Source organism: Patagioenas fasciata, chromosome 10, assembly GCF_037038585.1.
Source record: "Patagioenas fasciata isolate bPatFas1 chromosome 10, bPatFas1.hap1, whole genome shotgun sequence".
NCBI lineage: Eukaryota > Metazoa > Chordata > Aves > Columbiformes > Columbidae > Patagioenas > Patagioenas fasciata.
This window is the reverse complement of record NC_092529.1, coordinates 2,183,962-2,205,758: the sequence shown is the minus strand read 5'-3', so window position 1 is coordinate 2,205,758 and position 21,797 is coordinate 2,183,962. Positions and strand designations below refer to the sequence as shown.

The 21,797-nt window shown below is 55.4% G+C and overlaps 2 protein-coding genes across 2 annotated transcripts; both read right to left on the bottom strand.

Annotated features, from left to right (window-relative positions):
- Window positions 1-4,301: 4,301 nt before the first annotated feature.
- Window positions 4,302-13,508, bottom strand: UQCRC1 (ubiquinol-cytochrome c reductase core protein 1). The gene is made up of 13 exons (XM_065845920.2): window positions 13,290-13,508; window positions 12,740-12,880; window positions 12,082-12,168; window positions 10,939-11,068; window positions 9,979-10,177; window positions 9,284-9,363; window positions 9,027-9,142; window positions 8,518-8,661; window positions 7,617-7,777; window positions 6,533-6,618; window positions 6,031-6,119; window positions 5,377-5,452; window positions 4,302-4,521 (listed from the first exon to the last, which is right to left on the bottom strand). Exons 1-13 carry the CDS (start codon window positions 13,491-13,493, stop codon window positions 4,457-4,459), a joined length of 1,578 nt encoding a protein of 525 aa, XP_065701992.2. The 5' UTR covers window positions 13,494-13,508; the 3' UTR covers window positions 4,302-4,456.
- A 339-nt stretch (window positions 13,509-13,847) lies between these two features.
- Window positions 13,848-21,005, bottom strand: SLC26A6 (solute carrier family 26 member 6). The gene is made up of 20 exons (XM_071812924.1): window positions 20,815-21,005; window positions 20,394-20,549; window positions 19,734-19,873; window positions 19,471-19,581; window positions 19,056-19,231; window positions 18,801-18,965; window positions 18,519-18,671; window positions 18,257-18,339; window positions 18,015-18,162; window positions 17,399-17,512; window positions 17,235-17,312; window positions 17,011-17,106; window positions 16,781-16,887; window positions 16,623-16,692; window positions 15,968-16,060; window positions 15,760-15,864; window positions 15,097-15,282; window positions 14,916-14,970; window positions 14,534-14,655; window positions 13,848-14,183 (listed from the first exon to the last, which is right to left on the bottom strand). The coding sequence occupies exons 1-20, from the start codon at window positions 20,988-20,990 to the stop codon at window positions 14,160-14,162; spliced, it is 2,358 nt and encodes a 785-aa protein (XP_071669025.1). The 5' UTR covers window positions 20,991-21,005; the 3' UTR covers window positions 13,848-14,159.
- Between the last annotated feature and the right edge of the window lie 792 nt (window positions 21,006-21,797).

The following is a 21,797-nucleotide window of genomic DNA, read 5'->3' as shown; positions in this document are numbered from 1 at the left end:
CCAAACGGCATTGGGGCCGGCGGGGAAACAGATCAGGCACTCACTGATGCGTGGTGTGGGGAGCGGGTAAATAGTCTGTAAGGATTCAAAAACCTGGGGATTCCTATGCTGGGCTGGGACCTCTGCAAAGGCACCAGCTCGAGCCGACCCTGCTGCTGTGCTACTACATTAAATTACTTATTTCTACAAACTTCGACGCCTAAAGGTTTGCATTGAGAGACCTGGGATCCAGGCGTTGAAGTGAGCTGGCACCAGGCACCTGGAAGGGATGTAAGCAGGCTGAGATGCGGAATAGTGCAATTTTGAAATCCCAGCCAAGCAATGTAAAGAATCAGGTGTGCAAATACATATAATCCCTGACATGTGTTCCCTTATTCTCTATGTCCCTTTGACATGAAGAGTTGATCAAGTCTGGGGCTGAGATTGGATCCAGCTACACCTGGACTCCTCTTCAAGGATTTCAGAGAGCCAGGGGGTCTGTTCTGAACCCCATTACTCAATGGGAAGGCCTCTCTAACCTTCCGCACGTCCTGTCCCCATAGAAATCGCTCTGGAACAACTCTTCCCTGATTCTGCGATTCTGTATTTCCTCCACGCAGCAAATAACAGAGCAAACCTTGCCACTCAGCTCCGTTAAGTTGCGCTTTAAGTGATTTAAACACCACTCTGCGGCAAGCAGGACCCTAAACCACTCATCCGCGACATCTGGTCAATCCTTGCACCAAAGGGTCGGCGCAGTGCGAGGATCTGCCAACTGTTGGAGCTGCGTTTCCCCTGGCCCGGCTCCCAAAGCCGCTCACCCATGGCTCCCACTGTGGTTTTGCAGCGGAGAGCGGGAGAGCAGCAGCCCCGGGGGCAGCGGGTTCTCTTCCCAAAAGCTCCCTGGCACCAGCGAGCGGCACGGCGCCAAGTCTCTCATTTCTGTGAAAGCCTCTCTGCAGCTTCCCCGAGGACAGGCTTGGCTCAGCACCCATGATTAGTATCATCAACTGTACTTTCCAGGGGTGGTAATTAGTTCAGGTGAAGCAACTCCTGACAATCGCCTGCTGTGGCCCCTCTCTTGGCAAGCGCCAGGATCCCAAAACAAGCAGCTCACATATCAAAGGGGCTGAACAACCAGATCCACCCTGAACATCCCCCACGCTGGGGGTACCGAGCGCCAGGGGAACCCTGGAATGCTCAGCACAAGCGCTCCCCATTTTCACTGCTACAGTTTATGTACCTGGAATAGATTTGTATGGAGAGAAAAAAAGTCACCAGGGTGCTGTGCAGCATTGCAGAGCCTTGGATAGGTGCACAGCATCCTCTTTTGCAAATCCTCCTCTCTTCCAGCCAAGGTGGCAGGGAGGGAAAGCGATTGCCTGCAGGCAGGTGGAGGCGACAGCTTCAAAGAGGGAACTTTCCCCGAAGTGGATCAGACTGCAAAGGGGAGGGAGTAAAGGCCGATTCACACACCAAACTAAGTTTATCAGCACAGTCTAACGGGATCCCAAGTAACCTCCCAACTGAAGTAGCAAAATAAAACACTTAAGCCATTGAAAACTAGGCTGGTCAAAGAGCCCCGCTGAACAATCCTGCATTGTCCAGGGAGCCAGGAAACAGATTCATCAGGTCACCCAGGGCATCTCCAGTTTCAGTGGAATTGTCCTGTTCTAGGGATGGTTCCAACTCCCTGCTCTGGCACTGCCCCTGCCCTTCCCTGGGCAGCGGAAACTGCGGGGATAGGAGAGGTCCAGCGAAATATCTTGCTTTTTCAAACTTTGGGAAAAAGACTAGCCCAGGACTTTTCTGTCGTGTCAGACGTTCCCCAGTTTGGATTCCCTTGGGCTGAGGCTGCTCTTGTGGAGGAACAGAAACTCACCCCTGCAGCTCCAACAGCCAGAGACCTGCCAACGAGACCAGAGCTTCGGTTCTTCCGGCACTGAGGGATTCGGCTGCCAAACGGCTGCCAACTCTTCACCAGTTCCAGGTTACACTTACCAAGCCCCTCGCTAAGGCTCAGAGCATGAGTGTCTTAGCCAAACAACGTTCTCCACTCCTGAATGGGTTTCCTCTCCTTACTTCAGATTCCCAGCCTGGCTGCCTGTTCTTTACCTAGGGAAAAAGATCTCACTGTCACCTTCATCCTCAGAGCTGGTGAGACGCCTGTGTTTTTGGAAGCACCGATGAGCGCCATTGGAACTGCAGCTGGGAGACGCCAACACAGCGGGCACGGCTCAGCCCGGCTCCAGCTGCAGGCAGCGCTCCGCACCCAGTGCCGCTACCAGGGCACGGTCCAGCGTCAAGATCAGCACAGATACTCGGATTTCTACACGGATAAAAGCATCTACAAAATACCTTCCAATGCTGCGTGACCCAGGTGCCCTGGCAGAGCTGCTTGGGCAGGAGGAGGGTGCTGGTCCTGCTGGGAGCACCGCTCAGCACAGCCAGCCCGCACACAATCGGAGCTGTTTGGAAAGCTGCATCACAGAGGGGTTTGAATCTGTTCCTTGGACAAATTAGTACAGGAAGGGCTGGGGAATTACTCAAGAAAACAACCATTCCCAAGATACCTCCAGAGAAGAAAACTTGTATTCATCTATCCTTGCTTCAGCATTTCCTACATCTCCCTTTGCTTGTATTTCTCACCCTGGAAACTCACCTGAGGGGGTACATGGCAAAATGGAAAACAAAAGACCATTACAGTCTGACTGCAGTCACAAAACCAAGACAGAGTCATTTACTGATTCCACAAGGCTCGAGGCGTGAGCTCGTTCAGCTTTTCAGCCCTTGGTGCACTCCTAACGAGCCAGAGCTTGCGAGGATAGTTAAATCCAAATTGCATCAAGAACACTTAACAGTTTCAAACTTGCCTAGGATCCGCAATGAGTTCAGACACACTGACTCTCCCATCAAGAATCCAGATTCAATACAAATGATTTAGTACACCGGATTAGTCTCCAGTGTAATGACTAACTCCTAGAAACTTTTACGCTATTTTTAAACCCCACTTGTCAGGGCAGCACCTGGAAATTAAATGAAAATCCCAGGGAGATTCAGCCCAAAGAGAAAAATTCAGCAGGAGCGCCTCGCAGCTCCGGGGGCAGCTGTGACAGGCTGGTGCCACCTGCTGGGACGCATCTCTCCATCCCCCTTGCTCAGCCTCATCTTTTCTGCTTCATGTTCCAGGTACCCACAGGCAAGACAAGGGAGCAACAACCAGATGAACACCAGACAAAGCAGAAAGGGTTGGGTGGCTGTTTCAGCTATTCAGACCTAGAGGTTATCTTCCAGGTGTAAGCAGGTCACCTGTACTTCAGCCAGCAGCTTCGCAGACACAGCACAGGTGACACGGACAGGAGAGATGGAGGCTCGGCTGCAAGAGGAAAGTGCAGACAAACACCAACATAACCCACAACAATCTCTGCTCATTACTGAGCTGGTTTACAGCTCACTGGGGAGTTTAGGATGAGAGGAACCACATCCCCATACGGGCGTTGTTTGTCCCACTCGCACCATCCCACCTCTGCTAAAGACAACAGCACTGAGACAGCACCAGGCAAGACTGTGCCAAACACCTTCACCAGCTCAAACCAGCGAGGGGAATCAGTTTTGTCTGTAACTGGTGATGGAGAGGGGCTGCAGCAACTGCCCCTACCACAGAGGCCATCACTCCAACAACAGGGCCACAACCGGCCTGAAAACTGACACCACAGCCAGGGACAGGATCACAGAGATCCCCCCAGACAAGGACTGTTCGTTCTCAGGTCTGCACAAGCAGTGATGCTGCAGCCCCAGCGCACAGGAGAACCAGCTCGCGCTCCCTGGGCAGCCTCGTACCAGCGGAAAGAATCACAGAACCATTTTGGTTGGAAGAGACCCTCAAGATCATTGAGTTCAACCATTAACCCACCCCTGGCACTGCCCCATGTCCTGAGAACCTCATCTTCATCTGCCCAACCCTCCAGGCACTGCCCTGGGCAGCCTGGTCCAATGCCCCACAGCCCTTCGGGGAAGAAATTGTGCCCCAGATCCAACCTCAACCTCCCCTGGTGCAACTTGAGGTCGTTTCCTCCGCTCCTGGTGCTTGTTCCTGGGGAGCAGAGACCAACACCCTCCAACTTCCTTCAACCAACCTAAAGATGAGACCTCTGAACCAGGACACTGCCAGCTCAGTAAAGAGGCAGAGCTGCGGACAGACATACAGACAAGTTTTTAGCATTAGCCCTGACAAATCAAGACTGACTGGACCAGTTTTGGCAAGATTAACAATGTCTACACACACGACCAAGCAAAATATGGTCAACTCAGAGCAGAACCGATTCCATATAGGATATATTTATTTTCATACATTTAACACCAAGAAGACAGCCGTTTTGATGGGACTCATCTTGCCCCTGGTGTACAAGACATTCAGAGCCAGGTGGAACCTGTCACAGGACACAGCTTCGCTCTTTCCAGCCTGCAGGGACATGTCCTAGAAACGGACCCAGTACATGCCACTGCGGATTCGGTTGTAATCCAAGAGCTGTTCAATGGGACCTGAGTGAGGAGAACGAGAGACAGTCACTGGAGGCATAGGTAAAATCCCTGTGCAGTTCCCCATGGGCTTAAAGCAGATGGTGGCAGAGCAGGTTGTGCTCGCAATCCAGAGCAGCTCTATGCAAAAACAGGCACCTACAGCTCAAACCTGCATAAGAAAACGAACAACTGCCACCTCTTGACAGCGAAACTGCTACTTAATGTTTAATAGGTTATTTTCTCACACTGCTCCACAATGCTCAACACAGCTCCAAGTGCAGGTATGATATACAGGGAGCCATCAAGTCACAAAGATTTTGGCTGGTTCACAATAACTTGTGTTCAAAAACCCTTTTTCAAGCTGCTCCACTTTGAAGGCCAGAGGAAGCAGCTGCGTGGAGGGGAATCCACAGCACAGGAAGGAGGCAGCAGAGCTGAGTGGATCTGCTCAGGCAGGTTTTCCGAGACGAATTTGTCCTTGGCCAGACAGACGTGCCAGAGCAGTGCCAGAGAATCGGGCCCCTTCGCTTCCCTTACATAAACCACCATGACCCCAGGGTGAGGACATCTGGCAGATGCTGCCGTGCCCGCACCCAGCAATGGGACTCCCTATCTTAGTCACGGCTCCGCAGCAAGCGGAGAGGCGGGAGGGCAGCCAGCAGCACGCTGTCACCGCGGCTCCATCACCTGCGGGTTCGATCTCCTGGCAAACGTGCCTTGGCACATCAAACATGCAGAAGCAGGACACCAGCAAAGAGCCAGCACGGTCAGGAGGCCAGAACAGACACGTGAGAAGTGCCTGCAGCTCACCCACCCAGCTCTCGACTCCTTCCTGGCTTTTGAGCTACCATACACTAATTGTCGTGTGCTACTTACCAACTGCTGCAATCGCCGGGCATTTGTCATAAATGTATTTACTGCAGACCTCTCTCACCATTCTTGCATCAACAGCCTAATAAATACCAAACGAGTAATTAATGACCCTTCTAGCACACTTGTATTTCTCAAAGTCGGAAGTTACTGTTGCCATTCCTTAGCAAGATCACTACAAAGACATTGTCAGACCCTTGGTGGCCATCTGCACCAAGTGTCCAGCTCTTGTCTGTGAGGACAGCTCATGTTCTACACAGCGTATTCTTCTGAGGGTAGAGAAGACAATTCTATGACTCCATAGACAAGGCAGTCCAAAATCTGAAGCTTTCCAAGGGATACAGTAGCTGCAGAACTACACAATCGAGATGTTGAACACCTCTAGGGAAACTGTTAAAGGAATTTCAAGTTGTGCTGCTTAACACAGGCTTCCGTCTTCTTTCTGGGATGGACTGAATCCAGCCACAGGGACACAGGATATGCTGAGTCTATGCCAGAGGTTCTGACAGATTTGTATCTGTGTCAGTGAGCTGATGGCCTGGACTCCAGGCAGCTTGACTAAGGGATAAGTAAAACTCATGTTACTGCAGCAAACTAAGGCCAGAAAATGCTGCCACCAACCACGCTCAGGTACCCCAACCAAAACAATGAGATACCTACCGCAATCCGGGCATCCCATTCCTCCAGAGGGATACGGCGTCCATAGTTTAAGAGGTGGCTTCCGATATTCTCACACACCGGCGTAGTACCTGGATGGTGAAGATACCACATGGTCAGCACAGCACAAAGTTTTCCAGAATTGCACAGCCTGATCATTAACCAAAGCAGAGAGAAGCAGCTCGAGTCGTTAACCTGCTTCTAATGAAGGACAAGTCATGGTTACCACTCTGAGCAGCTCCAGCAGGAGCTGGACAATACAAAGATTGCTTCAACAGTCTCCCAAGCGTTCCAGCCAAGGCAGACCAGTTGGAGGGTCTCAATTTTAACTTCCCCAGGCAGCATGTTATTCACTCTCGGTTTACAGAGTCAGAGTCAGCCTGGAGCAGAGCAGGGAAAGGAAGTTTTGCGCAGTGCCTGCCAGCAGCACCGCCATGTCTAGCAGAGAGAAAAGCAGTGACCCTCTGAGAGCTGCACAGCGGTCAATCCATAAACCAGAACGTACCATCCAGCTGGGCAACCATGGCGTTTCGGAGATAGTTCTTGGCCCTCTTCACTTCTGACTCTGTGGTACTCGTGCACAGACGCATCCTGGAGAGGAGATGGAAAAAATCACTAAAGCTCTTAAAGATGTTCGTCTGCTCAGACAGAAAGTGAACTCCTCCCTTTCCCAAGCATCTGCAGAAATAAATTATTATCAACATCACTTCTCTTGCAGGCTTGAGAATCACTTGTGATCACTGCAGAGCAGCTAAGAACCGTAGAGTGCTCAACGGCAGGAGGCAACAGCTCGAGCTGACAGGCAGGGGACATCAGCCAGCAGGTGACATGCTGAGTTACACTCACAAAGGTCTAAGCAGCCCTGGTGCCAGCTCTAGTTTGCCCATCAGGCGCAGTAGCGAGTGGTCTGTGGTACGCAGGGTGGCATGTCAGCTATTCCCACGCACAGCAAGCTGCTGTGGAAACTGATGCTGAAAGAACAAGACAGTTCTACAGAGGCTGTTTGGACTCCAGCTGTGAAATCCCTTCCTCCCCTGCCAACTGCAATGTCTCTGGGGCAAGGACTAACTCCATCTGCTCCAGGTACAGCTCAGCTCTGCATCTCAGCTGTAGCCTCGAACTGCTACCGGGATGTACATATGAACAATAAGATGGACAGACAGAAGGCCTCCAAACGCTGGCGTGACTCCAGCAGCAGGGTATTTGTCAGCCACAGCACAACAGGCAGGAATTCTGCCTGCTCTGCTCAATTTAACAAGACAACGGAGATAGGCCTCTTGGGCACCTGGGAAAGCCTTGTCTCTAAGGAATGATCTCGCTTGTATATAAGAAAGCCAAAGCCTCAGTCTTAATACTTGGAAGCACAAACAAAAGACCCGAAGAGCTCTACGGGATTCAAACAGCTCCTCAAAAGCCACATGCTACAACATCTGCAGAAACCACTTCCAGGATCTCTTAACCAGAATGCAAGTTACTGAGAATTTGCTCAGAGACACAGCTCTCTGAAAACCTCAGAGCCTGCCCAGCAGCTCAGCTTCCCACAAGAGGGTCAGTTCTTCACCAGGAGTTTTTGGCACAGTTATACTCACCACTCCCCCTGAGCACAAAACATCATGTCATCGATGGACAGGGGATCGGAAACAAAATGGAAACCAAAGAGGCCGGTATCGGAGTAAGAGGTGTTGAACGTCTGGAAGCTGTGGCAGAGGTTGTGCTGCACAGCGAGCGTCGCCAGCCTGCTGGACTGGTTCTGGAAATAAAGAGATACCACCAGCCATGTCAGTCTTACAGCTTCCTCACAGCCCAAATTCTTTCCAACTGAGATGTTTTCACAAAGACCACAGACAAGACAGAGTGGAATGTTTGCTGAAGGAGAGCTTAATTTAGGCCCTTCATGTGGTCAACAGATGAGATTAACTGGTGGAAAAGCCACAGACAATGGACTAATAGTCCATCCAGCAAAAACATTTCCTTCCCCAGCCGCAGAGGAAGAGCTGGTCTGCACACGGAGTGGGAGAAAATGGGAAGCTCAAGGTCTCCCAGTAGCAGGGGCTGGCACAGTTATGCTGGCCGGACAGACTCCAGATGAGAATGGATGTAACGCTGGGGTTTTAAACGAGTTCCACCTGCTCTGCAGCTGTAAGACGAGCTTGCATCATGAGATTACAGACTGCTCTGTCCTGCTCCCATCGCCACCCGCGCTGAGCAGTGAGTTTGTGAGGGTAGGAATAAGCTGCTGAGAATTCATTAGCTAAACCTCTTCCAAACTTCGCAGAGAAGGCTCAGTTCACCTCCCAGATTCTCCTCTCAGGAAGTGTCCTGGATTAGCCTCGATTACACTTTTATCCTACTTTCTAGGAAACTCCTGACCACCTCACAGTTGGAAGGTAACTGCAATAGCCTCCCATAACACACATTCAACCAGAGCCTCTGCCATATTTCGTATTGAAAGGCTCCAGCTTCTCCCTGTCACACTCCCAAGCCTCTTACCTTGCCACCTCCAAACGTGCGGTCATAGCGTCCGATGATGGCATTAGCCACGTTGAGGACAACGTTGTCCGGATCAGCCCATCCCGGCCCCTCCACGGCGACAGCAATATGGGCCACGGGCAGAGCATCATCTCTGGCACGGATCTGGAAAATCACCGAGGAGCTGGGGAAAACTGCATGAGCACGGTGCCTGTGTCTGCAACCTGCTGCAATGCCAGGCTGGCAAACTAAATATTATCCCTTTCGAGCCAAACCAGCTGCTCTGAGTTTTCCAGCAGAGGATGCAAGCAATACATTTCTAATGGACTTCAGTTCCATTTAAAACCCAATACATTGTGGTAACAAGCCCCAAGAACAGAACATGGGAGTACTACCATGACACTGCATCATCAGCTTCTCTGCAATATATAAACAGATTTTTTCCCCCAGAAGCAGCTATAATTGGTTTCAGGTTAATTCAACAGTTTTGCAACAGCTGCTTGTTTTGTTTCAGAGCAAAACAACTTTACCTCACTCCCTGTGAAGCGACAGCGCGGGAGGGCAGGCACAGCATCCTCCTTGTACGTAAAAGGCACTCCGCTGAAGTGCTGCTTAGCTACGTCCACCAGCTCTTTGTGGGAAATACCTGCCAATGGGAAAGAGAGATTTACAGTCCTAAATAGCTTAACAAAGTTGTCTGATTTTACATTAGAGATGTGCAAGAGGAGTTTGGTCACCCATCTGAAAATACCCAGGCTTCTCAGAATCGCATGGATCTAGAACTTACCTCCAGCAGCTGCCAGGACCATACGAGGTGCCTTGAAGTGAGTATCAACATATGAAGCTAAATCTGCTCGAGTCAGGTGCCTAGAAAGAAGACAGAGAGACCCCGTGAATCAGCATCTCTGAGATGGAGGGATGAGAGGCTTAGGAGAGGCAAGTTCACAGTGCAGAGACAGTAGTAGATGACATTGATTCTCTTAGTTGCAGGGTAACAATGCTTTTTAAAAGCAAGACTGCATTGTCTGTGTTCTCTCTGTGTTCTGCAATTAGAGTAGTGTAAACCAGCGACCAAGAGGGGGAGTTAAGGACAGACTTCAACACAGACCGGAGCACTGACCCTGGTCACCGAGCCACCAGGACCCACCAGGCGTTGGGTCAAGGCCACAGCTTTACCAAGCACCCTGAGCTCTTTATGTCTCTAATGGTGACAAACTGACAACTCTGGGAGAAGGTTCAACCTGGCCCTACCAACCTACCGTCTGGCGTGAGGGGGATTTGAGAGAAGAAAACGCGCAGCATTACGCTTTCACCAGCACCCATGGGAAAACACAGCCCAGACACAAGTGGAGGCCCACAGGCACAGATCACCTCTGCGCACAGACTGTTTTCCTCGTGCAGTCACCACGACTGAGAAGCAGCAGTCCTGCACCTCAGGGACTGACCCCACAGGCTGTGTACAACATCCAGCCTGGTGCTCACTTGATATTCTCTGTGGTCCCCTCAACAGTGTGGGCCAGCGGAGTGCCCTGGTACGCAGTGGCATGAAGGTAATCGAAGGTGACATCCGCCATGTTGCTGTCGATCTCTTTCAGCTCTTGCAGGATGACGCCACGCTCCTTCTCGATCTGAGAGTCCTCCAGTGCACAGTTCTGCACGATGTCAGCCAGGAGCTCTACAACTGCAACACATTTCCTACGTTAGCGATTCCGCTGCCTGACAGCCACCCAGTGCTGCTGCAAGGAGAAAAGACACAGAGGGAGCTGGGGCAGCACAAGTGGAGTGAGTGACAAACCACGCTGGGGAGGGGATGCAATGTAACATAGATCAGTCCTGCCCATTCCACCGCATCAGAGAAGGCCAACTACCATGGTTTTAGTGTGAAGTCTCCATGTCAGCTGGCCAAGCATCACTGCCAGCTCACAAAATTATAGAACAGTTTGGGTTGAAGGGACCTTGGCAGCTCCCCCAGTGCCACCCCTGCCATGAGCAGGGACATCTTCACCAGCTCAGGTTGCTCAGAGCCCCGTCCAGCCTGGCCTGGGATGTCTCCAGGGATGGTTCATCCACCACCTCTCTGCCCAACCTGGGCCAGGCTCTCACCACCCTCAGCATAAAAAATTTCTTCCTCGTGTCTAGGATGTTAAAAAGGGGTGTCTTGTCAACAGCTATTGATGTACTATTCACTCTTTAGCTAGTTTTCATCTCAGCAGCCGGACACAATAAAATTGTTTTTTTAGGAACACAAGAACTCGTAGCCTTGAAGCGCTGTGTCACAGCAATGCTCTCTTCAACTACCAACAGAACCTCCAATTTACTGCTCAGCCACAGCTTCATTCCCCGTTCTGTTGTTAGAAAGGATGCTGGTTGGGGAGAAACACGAACACACGGGCTTGCTCCATCCTTCACCTCCGATCAGGCTTTGCCCCCCAGCCATCCTACCTTTGGGCATGTCCTTGGACAGGGCTTTGATGTAATAGGCGGTCTGCTCCCGCGAGGTGTACGCGTTCAGGTGAGCACCCATGCTCTCCACCTCCTTCTCAAAGGCAGCGCCAGGACGCTTCTTTGTGCCCTAAAAGAAAAGAGAGAAACACAACTATGAAATGAACAGATTTCGCTCTCCAGCAGAGCCAAACCAAGAAAAAAAAAGACAATAAAGACCTACAGCAATAAAACAAATCACACAATTCATAAAAGCCAAGAGCAAGTGGAAAAAGCAGGAGATATAACGCTGAGTTTATTTACTTTAGCTCTTTAGCTAAAAGATGGTTGAAGTGTATTGTGAAAGATCAATAAAAACCCAGACAGGAAGGAGAAGATCTATGCTGAGAGACAACCCCGCGTGAAGATCACATCAGTGGAAGTAAACCAAGAACGAGCCTAAACCAAAAATAAGCAGGTTTCAAGCTGTTCAGGCAGCAACATTCAGAGGAAGCCAGAACAGAGACTGAAGACTTCTAATACAGAACTCATCTCCCAAGGAGCAAGGGAGATGCTGTAGTTGCCTGCAGTGACACAGGCTGGACTTGAGTCAGCAAGTCCCAGGCTTAGCTGCCTTCTGCCCTGGGGCTGTTCAGCAGACACATTATTAGAAAAGTAAGAACTGTAGCCTCTAAACTCTGCTGGTCCACTAAGAAAACCAAAGGAAAACAAATGGCTATGGGGAGCGATGTTTTGAGCTCTGCCTGCCAACCTGAAGAAAGATATTCCATAACACATCCCCATTCGTGCGCTGCACAGTGGTTGGGATCGTCAGGGACTGGAATCACAGCCTCACAGCCTCGGTCTCACTTATTACTTACAACTTTTTTTCCTTTAAGAGGGAAAACACCAACTAGTAAATAAGAGTTGCCTTAATTCATGCACGCTTGCAGGTTGCTGTATATTCAAACAAAGAGGATCATATAGGCTAGGTGCTTTTTAAAGTTTATTTTTATACACTGGGCAAAGTCTCTGGGACTCAAACGACTTCGTTTACAGGCTCTTCTAACAGCTACAGCCCCTGAAGTGAGAGCTTAATATATAAGTGAATATCCAGAACAGCTCTCTGTGCAGTCCTGTGCCAGACTCAGCACAGCTCCTCACCTTAAAAGCCAGATGTTCCAGGAAATATCCAGCCCCGTTGTTCTTCTCATTTTCATGGCGGCTGCCCACCCCGATCCACACACCCACCTAACAGCAAAAACATCAAGCACATATGTTACAAAAGAGAACAATCAGCACGCTCAAGCCTTGTGACACAAATATATCAGCATGGACAAGAAGTGTCCACCACAAACATTGCACTAGTAGCACCAAAATAAGAACAAGCATCAGCAACTTTCTCATCCAGCAGCTTCACAAAAGCCTTTCCTAGTTTTACTAGTGGTGTAACTACTACAGGTCACTCCCTGCTTACACAAAAAGCGCGAGGCAGAGAAAACTCGTAGAGTGCAAAACATAAAGCCAAGCTGGGCCTTCTACTGTGACATTCGTGTGACCAATTAATAAAGAGAAGCAGCAAGCTCTCTGTCAAAAGCTTCAGTTCAAACAGGGGTTTATCAGTTTTGGAAGGCCAGCTGCAGACCAGGCAAGCCTGACTGTTTCAAGCCAGTCGTTAACCTCTTTTCATAGAATCACAGAATCATTTTGGTTGGAAGAGACACTCACGATAATCGAGTCCAACCATAAACTAACTCTAGCACTAAACCACATCCCTAAGAACCTCATCTATATATCATTTAAATGGGCTTCTAAAGCTTACCGTACATGTTGGTTGGTTGGACTCCTCCGAAGCCACACGGAGACCGTTCTCCAGAGTGGTGACCTGGGTCTCGGGGATGTTCTGGAGTGTCTGGGCATAGGTGGCAGCACCTCGGTTCCTTGTCAGACTCAGTAAAGCTGCCTGAAAAGAAAACACCACCATCACCACTGAACAGCTGCTCTCCTCTGCAGGGCACAGCTCCAGAACGCAGACTGCTGGCACCGAGGCCGGGCCAAACGAGCTCTTCAATGCTTATACCGGGAAGCTCCTGTCGCGGGTCGAAACCCCGGGGAGAGCCCCCTGAGCCGCTCAAACTCGGTGCCCGGGCGGAGCAAGGAGCGAACAGCGGGTCGCTGCTCAGCCCCACGCAGGGTGGAAGCCGCGGGTTTCCACGGCAACCGCCGCCCGCCCCGCACCGCCCGCGTCCCTGTGACCTTTCAGGCCGGCCGGACCCGGCAGCCCCACCATACCACAGGGCCTCCCGCTCCCCTCGCCGGCCTTCCCCGGCCCACCCCGCCGCTCCCCCGCGCTGCCGGGCGCGGTGACTCACAGAGGGCCGAGGACCCCGCAGCAGGGCCCGCCCGGCCGCGCACCCCGCCCGGCACACAGAGGAAGCCGCCATCTTGTCCTGCCGCGACCGCCCGCGCCGCAGTGCGCCTGCGCGGGGGGCGGGGCTTGTGGGCGGGGCGCGGCTGGGGGGCGGGGAGCGCATGCGCACGAGTCGCAGCCTCTGCCAGCCGCAGGGCTTGTGCATGCGCAAGATGTTGCGGGCGGGCGGCGGCGCCCCCTGGCGAGTGGGAGGTGGCGGGGACGCGCAGCGGGGCTCCCCGGGAATGGGGATCGCGGGTTCGGGTCTCGGGGGCGCCGCAGCCCGGCGGGTCCGGAGAGGGTCGGGGGGAAAAAGTGGCAAAAAAGGGCCAGAGGGAGGGGGGTGGTGGCCCAGCCTGCCCGCAGGGAAGGACAGACCTGGGGCTGGGCAGTACCCACCGGCCCCCACACGTCTGCACCAGTGCCCACCAGTCCCCACCAACCACCACCACCGCCCACTACTCCCCACCAGTGCCTGCCAGTCCCCTCCAGTGCCCGCCAGTGCCAGGGTGCAGCCGGGTGGCCCAGCCCGAGGTCACTTTTATTGAGAAAAGTGCATTAAAAAGAAGCCTGAGCAATGCTATGGTTTCATCCGCGATGCCAACCCACTGTCAGCAGCAGGACCCCCCTTCAGCCAGGGGTGGCTCTGCTCCCCCAAAACAGGTCCGAGCTGGGGGTAAGCAGGGGGGTCCTTGGGCGTGGGGTCCCAGTGCCAGAGCAGGTGCTGGTCCCAGCTGCAGAGCCTGGGGGGCTGGTGAGTTGGTGCTGTTGGTGCAGTGGAGCCACCCGGTCACCTGCCCAGCTCCTCGGGGGTCATCCTTCTGTCATGGGGCTACATCCTGGTGCTGCGGTCCACCTGAGGGAGACACATGGGGAGGGTTGGCTTCCCTGTCCCACTCAGATCCGAGGCTGGAGCAGCTCTGCTATGGGAACAGGCTGAGAGAGTTGGGGTGTTCAGCTGGAGAAGAGAAGCTCCGGGGAGACCTTATTGTACCTTTCGGTGCTTAAAAGGGGCCGATAAGAAAGATGGGGACAGACTCTTGAGCAGAGCTTGTTGTGACAGGACAAGTGGTGATGGTTTTAAATTAAAGGAGGGAGATTCAGGCTCAACAAGAGGAAGAAATTGTTGTTGCCCCTGAGGGTGGTGAAAGCCTGGCTCAGGTTGGCCAGAGAGGTGGTGGATGAAATCTCCGGAGACGTGCTCACCGAGGCCCTGCGCTGCTCCTCACTGCTGTAGACCACGGCGTCATTCACCGAGGGGAAAAAGCAGCTCTTGGTGATGGCTGAGCTGAAGAAATTGCCCCGTTCCAGCTGGGCAAGGACAGGACCTGTGTGGGGGCAGAAACACCCAAAGCTACAGCACCCAGGTGAGCCCAACACCACCCCCGACCAGCCTCCCACCCCTGGGCTGCAGGGGCACTGGGGCCAGCACCGAGATCCAGCTGCTTCACTGGGGGCTGTGGGGTCAGATTGGAACAACCCGCAGCATCTGTCCCCTGGGGACCGGGACACCGTGGGGGGCAGCAGCTGCATCCCAAAGGGATGGGCATGGCCAGCTGGCACTGACAGCTCTGCAGAGCCTCCTCACCCGGGCAGCTGGCAACGAAGACGTCCACTTCTATCTCATGGAAATCCCTGAAGATCTGTGAACAGCAGAAAACACATTTTGCCCAGGAAATGAGACAGGCAGCAGCCATCGGGCCACCCCCCAGGGCTCTGGGGACAACCCCACCGAGGTTACCAGCCCACCCGCTCCTCCAGCCCCTTACGTTCTTCAGGATCTTGATGGAGACAGTGTCCACGAAGCTGATGGAGCTGAAGTCCAGGATGACAGCGTGGAAGCTGGGCTGGGGCAGCCCCAGGGAGCGCAGGGTGGGCTCGGAGGGTGCGCTGCTCTCTGCCACGCTCAGCTCGATCACTGCAACTCCAGAACCGTTGAGCCCATCCTCTGCGACCTGGGGGGAGAAGAAGACCCAGCCTCATTACAGGGGGCTGGCAGCACCCCCAGCCCCCAGTAAGGCTCTGCAGCTGCACTGGGGCACGGGCAGCCCCAGGAGTGGGTACATCGCTCACACCCTCACCCCTTTTTGGGCTCTTTTGGGATGTGTTGGGGCTCACCCCTCTCTCCAGTGACCCTCTCCAGAGCTGGGCTTACTGGCTGCCACCATATCAGCCTTTGCTCTCTATCTTAATTGTGATTAGCTCAGCAAATGGCTAATGACTCACTGGCTCCACCACCTAATCATTAACGGGCCGGTGTTCCCCGCCGACCTTGGGTGTGCCATGGCCCGGCTCTGCCCCGGCTGCTCGTCTCGCCCGGTGTCCCCAAACTGAACTGGGAGCCCCACAGGTCACTGAGCCCAGCGAACGCACGGGCAGGAGCGTGACGGTACAGGGTGGCACCGGAGGGTTCCCTCGCGCCAGGGAAGCACCTTTTTCTTCTTTGCCTTCTCCTTCTCTGCTTTCTTCTGCTGTTTCTTCAACTTCTTGAGGGCCTTCTTCTTCTTCTCAATCAGGCGGTCCACGTTGACGCCGCTCTGCAAAACAACACAGACTCGTGTCCTCAGGTGTCCCCACCGCCATCCTGGTGCTGGCAGGCAGGGGGACACATGGGGAGCACCGGGGGGGCAGCTCTCTTACCTTCTTCTTCAGAGCCTCAGCGTACAGCTCCACGTTGGCAAAGTAGAGGGTGGAGGAGGAGCGGAAGATCTTCACACCAGGGACCTCCTGTGCCTGGGTGCAGATGGGGAAGGTGCTACCACAGGGCTGGAGCCCCTGTTCCCTTCCATCCCTCCCCCAAAATGTCCCGCCCTGCTCCTTTCCCCAGAGAACAGCCCCTGGGGATGCTGTGAACTGCCCCCCCTCATTGCCAGGCTGAGAGAGTTGGGGTGTTCAGCCTGGAGAAGAGAAGCTCCAGAGAGACCTTATTGCACCTTTCTGAACCTAAAAGGGGCCAATAAGAACGATGGGGACAGACTTTTCAGCAGGGCCTGTTGTGATAGGACAAGGGGTGATGGTTTTAAACTGAAGGAGGGAGATTCAGGCTGGACATGAGGAAGAAATTGTTGCCCCTGAGGGTGGTGAGAGCCTGGCCCAGGTTGGCCAGAGAGGTGGTGGATGAACCATCCCTGGAGACATCCCAGGCCAGGCTGGACGGGGCTCTGAGCAACCTGAGCTGGTGAAGATGTCCCTGCTCATGGCAGGGGTGGCACTGGGGAGCTGGGAAGGTCCCTTCAACACAAACTGTTCTGTGACTCTACCAGGCACCTCTTCTCCCACCCCCTGGTGTTGTTACCAGCTGGTATTCAGCCACGTCCCTGTAGACGTCAGTGTCAGAGATGCGGCCCAGGATGGAGTAGTGGGGGCTGCAGGGACAGAGCGAGGGGCTGAGGTCACGACAGTGTCCTCTGCCCTGGGGACACGTGGCACTGGCCCCAGCCCCGTGGTACTCACAGCTGGGTGCGGAAGATGACGGTGAGCAACCCGAAGGCCACCGAGGCCCCCAGGCCAATGTCCAAGTTCAGGAGGAGGGTGGCCACAAATGTCACAATCCAAACCATCTGGAGGGGGGGACACGGTCAGCTGCGGCACGGTGTCCCCGCCGGCACCTGCAAGTCTCAGGGAAGGTGGAGAAACCTTCTCAAGGGACACAAGCAAAGCCCTCAGGGGGATCAGCACCTTACCAGGTCTACCCGGTTGGACTTCCAAAGCATGGGAAGGTCAGCAAACTGCTTGAACATGCCCTTGAGGTTGATGATGATGATGGCAGCTAAGATGGCCTAGGAGAGAAGTTCCTGCAGCTATGAGGATGCTGAGGGTAAGTCTGGGGGATCCCTGGTCACACCACCTTGCCAAGGGACAGGCAACGGTGTGGGACGTGGCACGGAGATTATAGGACCAGATGTACCTTGGGCAAGTCCCTGAAGAGCTCTCCTATCTTCAGGATGGTCACCAGGATGACCAGCGATGCGATGACACCAGCTACCTGAGCAAAAGGAGAGCAGGAGGCGAGGGCTGAACCCCCCACCCCTCACTGTGCCCCTGCTCCAGCCCCACAGAGGCTCAACCCACCTGGCTGTTTCCCCCTGTGCTCTCCTGCACCAGGCTCCGTGACATGGAACAGCTGATGGCAAAACACTGGAAGAAGCCCCCCAAGAAGTTGCAGAGGCCCAGTGCGATCAGCTCCTGCGGAGACAGAGCAGTGGTGGGAAGAAGCGTGCATTACCCCAGCTGCAAGAAGTATCAGCTTGGTTTTCATCCAGTGATTCAGAGAATCATTTTGGTTGGAAAAGACCTTTAAGATCATGGAGTCCAACCATTACCCCACCCCTGGCACTACCCCATGTTCCTGAGAACCTCATCTCCGTCTGTCCAGCCCTCCAGGGATGGTGACTCCAGCACTGCCCTGGGCAGCCTGTTCCAATGCCCCACAGCCCTTTGGGCAAGAAATTGTTCCCACATCCAACCTCAACCTCCCCTGGCGCAACTTGAGGCCGTTTCCTCTGCTCCTGGCGCTTGTTCCTGGGGAGCAGAGCCCGACCCCCCTGGCTCCAAGCTCCTTTCAGGCAGTTCAGAGATCAGAAGGTCTCCCCTCAGCTCCTGTTCTCCAGCTGAACTCCCCAGGTCCCTCAGCTGCTCCCATCACACTTGTGCTGCAGCCCCGTCCCCAGCGTGGTCAGAGCATCACCTGGTTGCTGTCCACTTTGTAGCCGTGCTTCAGGGCAAAGATCTTGCCCAGGGAGATGCAGATGGCGTAGCCCACCACAGCGATGGCGAAGGCATTGCCCACCACCTGCCCAAAGTAGCTGAAGTTAGGTAACACAGGCGGCTTCAACCTACAGCCAAGACAGGGAGATGGGGCTCAAAAGGGGGTCCCAAGGGTGGCACGATGTCCCGGCACAGCCACCCTCACCACCCAGCCCGGCTCACCCGCTGGGGATGTTGCCCACCACAGAGATGCCGAACTTGGCGGTCAGGTTGACACCGTAGGAGATGCCGGTGGAGATGATGATCTGGGGGAGAATGGTGGGAGTGAGGCAGGGTCTTCTCGCACAGGGACCGAGGTGGAGGAGGAGATGCATGCCCTGGAGCTGCACTTGCCACGACACCCCATCCCACCCCTCCCCACCCTGCAGAGGACAGGGCCACCCATGGCTGCGTCCCCACAGGGAGCTGGGGCCACTCTGGGTACCGTGATCAGCTCGATGGGGATGGGCATGGGCAGCTTGGCGGCGAACTTGTGGTTGAGCTCTTTCACGATGAAGATAGCCACCATGGCAATGATGGCCGTCACCAGAGTGCCCACGTTGGTCTCTGGCAGCTTCCGGCAGATCTCAATGAAGGTCTAGAGGACACAGGAGGAGGAAATGGGATTGAGAAAGCAGATGCCTCTGTGGCAGGTTTTGTGGGACCTCTGTGTGTCCCACAGGTGAGTGCCTGGAGGGTCCCAGGGCAGCAGCAAATGTCCACTCACCTTGAACAGTGAGAGTGGCCCCGAGTACTCGCCTACAGAGACCCCAAAGACGTTCTTGAGCTGGGAGACCAGGACATGCACGGAGGCAGCCGTGGTGTAGCCGCGCACCAGCGGGTCCGAGAGGTAGGTCACCACGAAGCCGAACTGCAGAAGGCCCAGGGCCACCTGGAAGGAGAGATGGAAGGAGGAGTGTCCCGCAGCCATGGGGCACCAAAGCCCCCCGTTCCCTGCCAGGCTGGGCCGGGGCCCCCTTACCTGGAAGATGCCCGTCAGGACAGTGATGGTGGCCACCAGCTCCACCCTGGCAGCGTCACGCTGTTCCTCATTGACCATCGTGACGTTGGTGCCATTGACGACCTCCAGGAAGTTGTCACTGGGCAGCAGGGAGTCCGTCAAGCTGCCGATCATGACGGAGATGACAGCAAAGGGACCTGGGGACAGGAAAGGGTTGAAGAGGGAGCCCCAGGACCTCTCTGAAGTCCACTGGCACTTGTCCCCTTGGGCTGGACTCAAAGCGCTTGGGCTCTGTTATGGCCAACCAGCTTGGTGGGCCAAATTAAAGGCAAGAGAGGTCCTCCCCAGTCACTGATGTGACACAGATGAAGGCTTGCCCCCTCACCCTCACTCCCTCCCCACCATCCCCGTGGGAGCCTGTGGTCCCCCAGCTCACCCACAGAGTTGTGCCTGGATGTCCCAAAGAAGAAGTAGAGGAAGACGGGATAAAAGGAGGAGTAGAGCCCGGTGACAGGTGGCAGCCCGGCCAGCAGCGCGTAGGCGAGCCCTGGACACGAGGGAGAGGGGAGAAACGTCATGGATGGCTGAGCCCCGGATACGGGGGAGAGGGGAGAAACGTCATGGATGGCTGAGTCCCAGCCCTTCTGTTGTGGGGAGCCCCTGACAGCCTGGGCACGGCGCAGGGACCGCATCGCTCACCCTGGGGCAGGTGCATGATGCCCACGCTGAAGCCTGAGGCGATGTCCCCCAGCAGCCAGTCCTTGACCGGGTAGCGGGGCAGCCAGTGCAGGAAGGGCAGGAACCGGAACAGCAGGGACTTGGCGGTGGAGATCGAGCATCTGGCAAGGAAGGAGCAAAAGCCGGGGCTGAGCACAAGCGCAGGGGCTCATGGACATCAGCAGGGATGGACGAGGCCCCACAGGAAGCAATGGGTCCTGTGTGACCTCCAGCTGCTGGTGTGAGGTGTCCCTCCAGACAGGGGGACAGAATGGGGACATGGGTGTTTGGGCTTGGGGAACCAGTGTGTGTGCCACAGGGATGGGACACCTGGAGCTGGGGTGCCCACGGCAGCTGGGCTGGGGGACATGGTGCCTGGTGGGGTCCACAGAATCATAGAACGTCCCGAGCTGGAAGGGACGCACGAGTCCAGCTCCTGACCCTGTATAGAACAACTCCAAAATTCCCCCCATGTGTCCGAGGACATTGTCCAAATCTCTTCTTGAACACTGTCAGGCTTGGGGCTGTGACAGTTCCCTGGGGAGCCTGGTCCAGCGTCCAGCACCCTCTGGGTGAAGAACCTTTTCCTAATTCCCCACCTGACCCTCCCCTGTCACATCCCCCTGCCCGGTGCGGTCCTACCTGGCCTTGGGGAGGCAGCTGTGCAGCGAGGGCTTGGCCGGGGGGTTCCTCTGCGCCACCTCCTCCAGCTCGGCCTCGCTCAGCACCCCGCGGGGCAGGCGGTGGCTCAGCGACATCTCTGCCGCCATGGCCACCCGGCCCTCCTGCCTGCCGGCCCTGCGGGGACACAAGGGACAGCTGAGCATCCTGCGGCCCCTCCTGCAGCCCCCCTCGCCCCATCCCACCCTGGGCATGCGGGGTCAGCTCTGGCGCTGAGGGTGAGCTGTGATTTGGGAGTCCTGGAGCAGCGGCAGCAGCTGGTGATGAGAGCGGCCAGCAGCCAGCATGCAGGTAGGGAGGGAGCCAAGATCTCGGCAATCAGTGCTGCCCGCTCCCCCCCGCCCCGTGGGGGTTTCCCCCCACCTGCCCACGCAGGACCCACCTCGGTCCTTCTCTCCGTCCGACAGCGCAGCCGGGGCAGTGGGTCAGCACAGCGCTGAGCAGAGCTCCTCCACCCCACAGCCCCCACCGCAGACTTTGTCCCTTTACACATGAGGGGAGCAGGAATGTCAACCCCCAGCACACGTCACAGGCTTTGCCATCTCCTGCCGGTGCCATCTCCCCACTGGTGCCATCTCCCCACCGGTGCCCTCCCCAGCCCTGGCACTGCAGTGGGGGCTGAGCCCGTGGGCACAGAGGAGCAGGGTTGGGCTGGGGTCTCTCCCTTCACGGGGACAGCAGGACCGAGGTGTCCCCCTGCGGATCCGCAGCCTGGCCTCATGCTGAGCGCTGCCACCATCCCGGCTGGTGGCCCTGGCTGGTCCCAGGATACTCACCCACTTGCAACTCGCCTGTGGGACACCTGGGGCTGTGCCAGCCTGAGTCCTCACGTTGTCCCCAGCCCTCCTACCTGCTGTGCCCGAGTCTGTCAGGTGTCACCAGCCGAGTGCACACTCTGCTCCCTCCTATTTATCAATATCTGACCGTGATCTTTGAGACACCGCTCCCTGCTCCTTCCCTCCCTCCTGCCCTGCCAAGGAGCTGCCTGTGTCCCAGCACCCGCCATGCTCCTCCAGTGCCCCGTCGTGCTGGGTGTCCCGGCTGCAGCAGATCTGGGGCTGTCACCACTGTCCCCAGTCCCCCACCCTGGGGACCGTCCTGGCCAGCCCCAGCTGCTGCCAAGCACAGACCAGGGCTCTTCTTGCTGCTCGGCACATCCTGGTGACAACCTCCCACCAGGAGCTGGGTGCTCAACTCCCGGAGCACTGCTCGGGGTCCTGCCATCACCCCCCTGTGTCCTCAAGGCTCCTGGGGGTGTGCCCCCCACCCCACATCCTGGAGCAGGAGCTGTGCCCAGGGCAAGGAGGGTCACCCGCAGCCTCCGGCCGTGGCACCCAGGCGATTTTCCACAGGCTCCAGCCCCCG